The 10,382-nt window shown below is 41.9% G+C and overlaps 1 protein-coding gene across 1 annotated transcript in view; it reads right to left on the bottom strand.

Moving 5' to 3' along the window:
- The window catches only part of NALCN (sodium leak channel, non-selective), a 284,614-nt gene that overhangs the window by 111,576 nt on the left and 162,656 nt on the right, over positions 1–10,382 (bottom strand). The window contains exon 14 of the mRNA XM_010831483.1: positions 5,094–5,168. Within this exon, the coding sequence (XP_010829785.1) occupies positions 5,094–5,168 (75 nt within the window). The remainder of the gene's footprint in view (positions 1–5,093; positions 5,169–10,382) is intronic.

Here is a 10,382-nt window from a genome sequence, read left to right as displayed (position 1 = left end):
GAAGTGTGGTGTTGGAGAAGACTCTTGAGAGTCCCTTGGACTGCAAGGAGATCCAACCAGTCCATTCTGAAGGAGATCAACCCTGGGACTTCTTTGGAAGGAATGATGCTAAAGCTGAAACTCCAGTACTTTGGCCACCTCATGCAAAGAGTTGACTCATTGGAAAAGACTCTGATGCTGGGAGGGATTGTGGGCAGGAGGAGAAGGGGACGACAGAGGATGAGATGGCTGGATGGCATCACTGACTCGATGGACGTGAGTCTCAGTGAGCTCCAGGAGTTGGTGATGGACAGGGAGGCCTGGCGTGCTGCGATTTGTGGGGTCGCAAAGAGTTGGCCACGACTGAGCGACTGAACTGAACTGAACTGATTTTTAAAGTCTTTATTGAATTTGTTACAAAACTGCTTTTTTATGTTCTTTCTTTTTTTGACCATGAGGCATGTGGGATCTTAGCCCCCTGATCAGGGATCAAACCTGCATTCCCTGCATTGGAAGGTGAGGTCTTAACCCCTGGACTGCCAGGCAAGTCCCACTCATCTTCTTTAACCTAACTTCTGCACCATCAGAATCCCTGAGTGTGCTCTCACCACCTTACCAGTATGGTGACCAAATTTTTATTAAAATTTTTAAAAAACTGTGGTCAGGAACACATAACATACCATTCACCATCTAAGCCATTCTTTAAGGGTACAGCTCAGTAGTGTTAAGTACATTCACACTGTGTACCAAAGGTCTATAGAATTTTTTCATCTTTGAGAACTAAAAACCCTGTAGCCACTGAACCACAACAAGAAGTCCTCTTTGCTCCCTGCAACCGCCACTTTACTTTCTGCTTCTGTGAAGCCAGAAGACAGCAATCAGGGTTTAGCTGAGTGGATCCTCTGGCCACGACTTGTCTCCCTAAATCCTGAAGGACTTCAATACAGGAGGCAAGACAGAGATGCAAACGAAACCCCCCGGATAAGACTGCAGAGAAACATTAACTTGGAGCTCACATTTTAAATAGCATTAAGATTTCTGTTTTTGTTAAAAGGATAATCAATAAGACAGAGAAGCTTCTTTACATGTCTACCCTCAACTATGTTTTGGATGTGAAGCCATCAAAGACAATCGAGCTTGAGCTCACATGGGACTTAATACAGAATTGGGGAAACAGTTTTAATTTCAGAGCTTTGAATTTAGTCTAGACAGACTATCTATACTTACTTTTTCAATGCATCTTTCCCTGAGGCTTCTCTATGGGTTTTTTTTTTTCCTCACAGTTTAATGAATTTTCTACTGCTTAAAAGAGAACCCTTTATATCTGTCTTGTACTGAATTTGCAAAAATCATTAAAGCTGCAAGAACTCTCTTCATTTTCAAAGTTTGTAAAACTCCACCCACGTTCTCCAGTGTTTTTGCTACATCACCGAGCACCAAGGTCACTGTCTCCTACGGCTTGCTCTTTAGAGGACAGCGGTAGGTCAAGGGGATTTTTTAGCCTCCATACAAACTGACTTGGCTTCTCAGCTGCCAAATTATACATTTGCAATCTCATTTCTAGTCAATTTTCTGATCTTATGTAAAAAATATTATATATTTCTCTATTTCTATCTGTCTCCAGGTCCTGTATTGGGTTTTGGGAATGCTAAAAAGAGAATCATGGTCTCTATTTAATTAGAAACAGGGTCACACAAATTATGGCAGCCAGGAAATGATTGCTCCAGTGATACTGCTGCTAGGAAAGCAATAGATAAATTTTATGCAGATGCATAACTGGCGTGAGTTTTCAGAACATTATTTATTTTAAAGGGTGACAAAGGAAGAGCTATATGAGCAGCTATAAAGGCACAACATTGGTAATGTCACAGAGAAGGGTGGCCTGGGGATGAGCATTTATATCAGAACCCATCAAAACTCATCCCCAAGAAGCCTTTTTATTATTGCCCTCGGAATCCCATCTTTAAAAAAAATATTCTTCTGTCTCTCAAAATGCCTTTATGAAGCAATAAATAATTCAATGTTGCTTCTTTTTCCTTGAAGAAGAGCATATAGGAAGAGGCTTCCGAGCACTAGGATGCAGTGTTGCTGCCCAGAAAATTTCCAGCTAAAAGTATTTTAAAGTTGGCATTTTGGTAGGGTAAATGCACAATTCCCTTTAGGTTTCCCAAAGTGTCAAGGAAAGCTGTTGGTTCCGTCGTTTGCCCTGAAGAGCCCCACGGCTTAGCATCCCTGGCTGGAAACCACTGACTTAAAGGGCAAGGAGGAGACTTCAGAAAATAAGGAGGAAAGGTAAGAAGTACGTTTCTACGTAAGAAGAATCCGATTCCACCACAATGGATCCTGTGGATTGTTCCTGCTCCTCGGGGAGCTTCTCCCTGCAGGGAGCTCTGGTGTCCTTGGCTAGAGGGCAGCCTGACTTAGGATTCAGCCATGTTTCTCCCCCTTTATCACAGGCTGGGAGTCACAGTCTGCGCTCTTTCCTTCAGTTTCATCTCTTGGATGCTTTCCTCGTTCACGTCGTCACTTCTTTCTTCTTCTCTCCCATCCTAGTTTCTTCACTGCACTGTCCAGCTTTCTACCCTTGTCTCCCAAACCGTCCACCCCTGGGGACATAATCCCTTCCCCAAGCACAAGGACCGACTTTGTCTCCCGTAGCCCTGTTCGATATTTCATATTTACCTTCTCCATTTTAAAGGTGACTCACACTGGCTTCTATGACTCGTGAAAAATGTCCATGAGTCAACATATATTTTAACACAATTGTTTTTACCACGATCATAATAAAATACAGTAACAGTCTCTAGCAGCCTTTCTAAACTCTTAATATGTTGCAAGCACATTATATCTGTGTCTAAGGAGGGTCACTGTTCCAGAAGGTTCCTGAGGCTGGAGGAGCTCTGGACAGTGTCTGCCATCAGTGGAATGAAGGGTAAATGTTGCAGCTCTTACCTTCTGCCAAAGTGCCAACTCCAGTGCCTCTGATTAGATCATCTGCTTTTTGAGGGGAAACAAACAACTACTTTGTATATAGCTTTAATGACTGGGTTGTTTAATTCACCTCCGTTCCTCAGGAAACCATCCATCACATCAACAATTATTTCATGGCTATAATGATGTCTGTGTCATCTGAAACATCACTGTTTATCAACAAGTTCTTAACAGTCCTATGAATGAGCCTCCAGCACACCATGACTCATGGTTGGCATTTATAGAGCTTTATTGTGACTCAGTACAGTGTAGAGGTTGAGTCTGGGCTTTTGGTCCAAACTGCCCGGGTTCAAATCCTAACTCTGCTACTTATTAGCTGTGTGACCTTAGGCAACTTGTTTAACTTCTCTGTGCCTTAGTTTCCTCACTTATCAGATGAAACTGAGAATAGTACGTGCATCACATGGTTGCTGTGAAATTTAAAAAGGTGATAACACAAAGTACATGCACTGAGCCGGTGCTAACAACTGTGACGGTGGCTGTTATGGTCGCTGTTCAGGCGCTAAGTCATGTATGACTCTGCAGCACCACAGATGCAGCACAGCAGGCTTCCTCATCCCTCACTGCCTCCTGGAGTTTGCATCTCGGCACTATACTGAGCTCGTGTTCATGTCCATGTAGCTATAAGAAGCTGTATATAGACTAACTGGTAGAAAGGGTCAAAGATTGAAAAAAAAAAGTTTAAGCTGAATAAAGATAGATTTGGGAATATAGAGTGCTTTCTGGAACTTGAAACATTAAGAAAATCAAATAGTTTTTCGCACTTTCCCCATCCTCTTCTTTGGGAATAACAGAGTAAAGTCATTTAAATCCTTAATACCAGATTTGTAAAGCAAGGATGAAAGTAGTTATACAGCAGTACATCTTTATTGGTGTTTAATTATACTGTTGGTCAATTCTGAACTTGGTACATATTTATTCTACAACCAGAAGCCAGGAGAAGTATTTACATCAATGCCACAAAGAACTTGCCAACTCTCATATGAAACGCCTATTGCTGTTGAAACAAATTGAAAAGATCTGGAAGAAAAGTCCACCACACTCAGACAAGCATTTGCTTGTGTAGCCTCAGAACAGGAAAATTCAAATCCTTCCTTGATAGGCTCACAGCAAGCATCTTTACATCAAAAAATATATATATATATTTTTTTAACATGATTGACTATCCTTAGTTAAAAGCATGGGCTTTGGAGGTAAACAAGAGTGAAAAGGTGAAATGCTTAAAGTGATTTTGAGATTACACATAACAACAAGACATTTAAATAGGTGATGTCTTTGCTTTGTAAAAAACAGACAACTTGATCCAATTTGAAAATTCTGAATATGTGGGGCCTTTGGAAAGTTCCAGATGGGATATTCTTTATTAACATCCCAACTATTGCAGTGCCAAGGTGGGTGATCCAAGAATATTTATCCAGGTGCTCCCTTGCTTCACAAATTCTGCTTCTCAAAGGGTCTCTTCTCTTTGACACAGTCAAATATTCAAGCCAAGTATCCTCCATGGAACAAAAACTATGAGAATACTGATTCACATCTGTAATCTTTCAGCCATCAATAACATAATCTTCACATATTTACATTGAGATTTTTTGGAAATGATTATCAATGCCATAACACCCAGTCTGTTTTCATATACAGCTGGGCACACAGGTGATCAGTTATTCTGTCCCATTTCTTATACCTACTTTGAGCACCAGGACTAAATTCTCTTTTAGTGCCTAGTGGTCAGGCAAATTTATGCTTAATAGTTTTATGATGATGATCAAAAGTATTACACATAGCTATGCCAAATGGCAAGCTGGCCCTGAGGCATTTCATTTCCAAACAACCTTCATTTAATGGCTGAAGGAGAATCTAAATTCAATTTACTATACCATGCCCATCTTAATTTTACTCAAAATAATGATATAAAAATATCCCTAGGATAATTACAGAGCAATAAAAATTTCCTTTGTTGATATTAGAGAAGGTTAAACTTAAAAGAAAAATATTTGCCAACTCAGTGTGTTAATTTATTAAAATATTTGCTTTGAAGCTTGAACAGATTTAACATTACCTGTAAGCACATGCTTTGCCCTTATTTTTTTAATGCTGATTTAAAGAATCCCCCATACATTACTTACTTGTTTAAGCTTCTTTAGATCTTCATCAAGCTCTAAGTTGTCCAAAATAACAGCAACAAACAAACTCAGGAGGATCTACAAAATGGTTAAATAATAATGAAAAAACTCACACACCACAAGTATCAAAATATTACGTATATGATCTTGAATATCTACCTAAAGTATATGCTATATAGAATGCATTAAAAACACACAGTTGTGAGTACTGCATAGGTATTTAAAGATATTCATAACAAATACATTCAAGGAAATGCATCTGTTAACTGAAATAGACAATATAAAATATTAATTTGCTTTATAAAGCTGATTTTAAATGAAATTTAGGAAAATCTTAAGGTAATTCAACAATCTTACTTCTAAAACTATATCCAAAGAAAATGATCTGAAGTACTGATGAAAATCTTTATACCCGAAAGTACCTGAAAGAGTTATTTATAATGATGGAATACTGGAAATAAAACCTAACTGTAGGTAAATAGCTAATACAGCTATAGAGATTTCTACTGCAACATTCTTGCAGCTACTACAAATGTCTATTGCGCTAGCTAGTCCCAAGATGGTGAGTTCGCGGTTCACAGTCTTGAGAGTCCCCTACCACACTGAATACGGTTGGTCTATGTAGTCAATGGATTACAGAAATGATTGTCTGTGACTTACAAGGCTAGGTGGTAAGGGGCACTGTGGCCTTCGCCTTTCTCTCTCTTGGCTCACCCACTCTGCTGGAAGCCAGGTGCCAGCTCCCGAGGACACTCAAGTGGCCCTATGGAGAGGCCCTTGTGGCAAACAGCAGAGACCTCCGGCCAACAGGCACGTGACTGACCCATCTCAGATGCAGATCCCCCAGCCTGAGTAAAGCCTTCCGATGACTGTAGCCACAGCCAGAATCTTGACTGCAAACTCATGGACCGCTCTGAGCTAGAAACACCCAGCTTAGCATGTCCTAGATTCCCGACCTGTAGAAACCACACAAGATAACAAATGTTTATGGTTGAAATCCCCTAAATTGTTCATAATTTGTCATATAGAAATAGATAACTAATACACTCATGAATTCTATCAGTATTGAAAACTGCTTACAATATTAAGTTAGTATATATATGTTAGAAGTATGGGCTTCCCTTGTAGCTCAGTTGGTAAAGAATCTGCCTGCAAAGCAGGAGACCCCAGTTCAATTCCTGGGTCGGGAAGATCTCCTGGAGGAGGGATAGACTACCCACTCCAGTATTTTTGGGCCCCCCCGGGGGCTCAGATGGTAAAGAATCTGCAAGCAATGCAGGAGACCTGGGTTCGATCCTTGAGTTGGGAAGATCCCCTGGAGGAGAGCATGGCAACCCACTCCAGTATTCTTGCCTGGAGAATCCCCATGGACAGAGAAGCCTGGTGGGCTACAGTCCATGAGGGTGCAAAGAGTCTGACACGACTGAGCAGCTAAGCACAGCATGGCACGTGACAGAAGTACAAATACATACAAAATGAGACACTAGAGAAAATGTTAAGAGCAGGCACTTTAGAAATGTTAATGGTGCCTGCCTGTGTGAAAAAATAGATTTCTACCCCTTTTGTTGTATTTGCCAAATTAAAAAAAAAAAAAGGCATATGCTCCGTTTGGAATGGGTAAATAGGGTAAAAGAGAGAAAACAACAAAAAAGTAGAATTTTAAAAATATTTTAATTTCAATTCCCTTTTCAACTTTGAATTCTCTAAAGTCTCACATTCATTTGCTAATCTTTACATTTCTTATTTATATTCTTCCTTTTAATTTCCCTCTTAGCAAATTATTCCCATTTGTTAATATTAGACTGTTAAGCACAAAGGTAAGAAAATCGAGGCAATTTAGTCATGATTTTCAAGCACCAGAGAGATTGTTATGCAGAAGTTAATGCCTTTTCCAAGTTTACTGAGCACAGAACAAGGGGGAAAAAGCTTCAACTACTATAAAATTCTGACAGAATGTTTGGCTGAGGACAAGTGCCAGCACCCTTCATTTTAACAGTCGTATCATTTGGGATCCAACCAGAACTTAAAGAGGACACAGAATGGTCTAGACCACGGATTTAATTTAGTTTTTAAAAAATTGAAGTATAGCTGACTGATAACGATGTGTTAATTTCTGCTGTATAGCCAAGTGATTCAGTTATACATTTATATTAATATATATGGGTGCTGTGCTTGATCACACAGTCACATTTGACTCTTTGAGACCCCATGGACTGTAGCCCACCAGGCTCCTCTGTCCATGGGATTACCCAGGCAAGAATACCGGGCTGGGTTGTCATTTCCTCCTCCAGGGGATCTTCCCAATCCAGGGATTGAATCCGTGTTTCCTGTGTTTCCTAGACTGTAGGCAGATTCTTTACCCACTGAACCATATATATCATTCTGCTTTATATTCTTTTCCATTGTGGTTTATTACAGGATATTGAATATAGGTTCCTGTGATACAGTAACAACAGTAGGACCCTGTTTTTTTTTTTTTTTTTAAATCCATTCTATATTTAACAGTTTGTATCTACTAACCTAAAACTCCCACTCCAGCCCCACCCTCCACCTCCCTCTTCCTTGAAAACCACATCTGTTCTCTATTAGACCATAGATTAAAAAAAAATTTTTTATTGATGTCACCACATCCACCACATCATGAATATCTGGGCCCGGATGTATTTAGGCTTATTCTAAACCACTTTGTGCTATAGAGGACATTTCACAGCTCACACCAAGTCTAGCCCTCTTCCTGTGACCTTGAGGCTGACCTTGACGTTATCACCAAAGCGCTCTCAGAGGAGAATTCTCCGTTCTCCTCTTCCTTGCCCAGATACAGAAAGGCCACCTGGAGGGCTCGGCTGTGAGTCTGAGCTGTCTCCCACCACTTCTGTCCCCGCTGGGCACTCGAGCAGGCCCTGCTCTGTGTCCTAACCTAATAAATTTTCTCCCCAGTGAAAGGGCAAACACAAATCTAAAAAGAAAAAAACAAATTTCTTGATTGAAAAAGGGAAAGCCACAGTTTCCCCTCCCTTTTCTCAGAGCATTTCCTCCGGAAAACTTGTGCTTATAAATTCTTCCTCTGCCCCTTTGAGATGTATATAAATCTTTTTTAAAAGTCAAATAAGTCACATCGTTGTACAGTGCAGGAATAGGGCCATCTCTCCTTCTTCGTGGGAAGGTGGGAATATAACTTCGCCACCTGGATCCACGTTGCAAAACTTCCTATTTATCATGGAGAGATGAAGAGTTTGATTTTCCTTTGGATAAAGGCAATTCGTTATCACAGAGGGCCACCCCCAGGTGCCAGGTGAATTTAGGGGGAGCTGCATTTAACAGATGGCGCCGTCAGGTCTCCGTGCTTGCGGACTGGTTGCTTTCGTCCTGAGAGCACGGCTGTCTTTGTCCTTGCCATTGTTTTGGCAGACTGCGTGTGATGCCCGTCGCAGTTTGGTTTACGGCTTATCCAACAATAAAACTGTTGCTTTCCTGTCTACCTTGGCAGAGGTTTTCTGGGTTGTCAGAAGATTTTATTTTAATTATTTCCCCAACACCAGACAGATGGCAGGCTACTTCACCACAGTGAGGTTATGCTATTCGATTAAATTGGACTCTGTGTCAGACAGTGCCTTCAGTTCAGTCGCCCAGTCGTGTCCGACTCTTTGCGACCCCAGACAGTGCCCAGTCAGGAACACAAATGCAATAGTGTGCTCACTGCTATGAAGTTCACAATTGCATTAAGCAGACGTGGGCTGGCAGCCTGGTGGAAAAGAGAACTGTGGTTGGAGACCTTGACTGGCAGATAGGCTCTGCCAGCCACGAGCTATGCAGCCTTCTGTGAGTTTCATCGCTCTCATTTGCATGATATAACGGCTATGATAATAGCTCAACAAATTGCAGCTATATGGTTGTTTCATTAAGCCTCCCCCAAGAACCCTGGTGTACGGTGTGTTGCTGTTGTTTAGCTGAGCAATCATGCCCAACTCTTTTGAGACCCCATGGACTGTAGCCCACAGGTTCCTCTGTCCACGGGATTCTCCAGGCAAGAAGACTGGAGTGGGTAGCCATGCCCTTCTCCAGGGGATCTTCCTGACCCAGGATTCCCTGTTGGCTCAGACAGTCAAGAATCCGCCTCCAATGCAGGAGACCTGGGTTCAATCTCTTATAGTCATCTGAATTTAGGGATTATCCAGATAATCCAGGATAATCACATCTCAAAATCCTTAATTTAATTGCATCTGAAAGGGCCTCCAAATAAGGTCACATTCAGAGGCTTGGGAGTTAGAACATGGATATATCTTTTGGGGGTCCCTATACAACCCCCAAGTGGCTCAGATGGTAAGGAATCTGCCTGCAATGTGGGAGATGCAGGTTCAATCCCTGTGTTGGGGAAATCCCCTGGAAAAGAGAATGGCTATCCACTCCAGTATTCTTAGGGCTTCCCTGGTGGCTCAGACAAGTAAAGAATCTGCTGCAGTGTGAGAGACCAGGTTCAATCCTTGGGTTGGGAACATCCCCTGGAAAAGGGAATGGCTTACTCACTCCAGTATTCTTGCCTGGAGAATTCCATGGACAGAGAAGCCTGGTGGGCTAAGTGTGTGGGGTCGCCAAGAGTCGGACAGACTGAATGACTAACACTTTCACTTTCAAATAACCCCTGCTACTGTCAACTTCATTTCTGGCTCGGGCCGTTGTTTCCACACACAGGCTATCAAGTCTCAGGGAAGGTTGAAGTTCTGCCATTCCAGCTGGGGGTTCAGGAAGACTGGGTTTTTTTTTTTTTGGGTGGGGAAGGGTGTTGGGGGCCAGAGTGAGGTACTCCACCCGTGACAAAGGTCATGAGGAAGGAGGCTCGACATACGCAAAGGCGGGATCGAGCCTCAGGAGTCCCCCTGGAAATCCTCGAGCGTCTACCCCCATAACCAGAGCCTGCCTACTTTACTACTTTGTGCTCTTACCTACACCTCTGACTTTACGGGGGGCTGTCCCCCACCACCTCTTTCGGAGAAGGAGTTAACCTAGAGCTCCAGTTAATAACAATTCCTGGGCGTGATAAGAGTGTTTTAACCTACAAACTCCTCTGAAGGTTCTCTAGCCTGCCTGACAGGCTCGTCCAGCCACATGTGATTGCTCACAGCCTCCCAACCGTGAGAAGCACAAGATGCTTTAAACCCTCTAAAAACAGGTTCTTTAGAGAAGTTAGAAAACTATTAGTATAAGTATAATGGGCTGATTAGAAATTGTGTTGGTGAAGGGTTTTTCATTTGTTGAGCCAATGTTTGTTGCTAAGTCTCCACATCCCCTGCCCTT

This window comes from Bison bison, unplaced genomic scaffold (assembly GCF_000754665.1).
Source record: "Bison bison bison isolate TAMUID 2011002044 unplaced genomic scaffold, Bison_UMD1.0 scf7180017864527, whole genome shotgun sequence".
Classification (NCBI taxonomy): domain Eukaryota; kingdom Metazoa; phylum Chordata; class Mammalia; order Artiodactyla; family Bovidae; genus Bison; species Bison bison.
The sequence above is the reverse complement of the archived record's forward strand: the minus strand, read 5'-3'. Positions and strand labels throughout refer to the sequence as shown.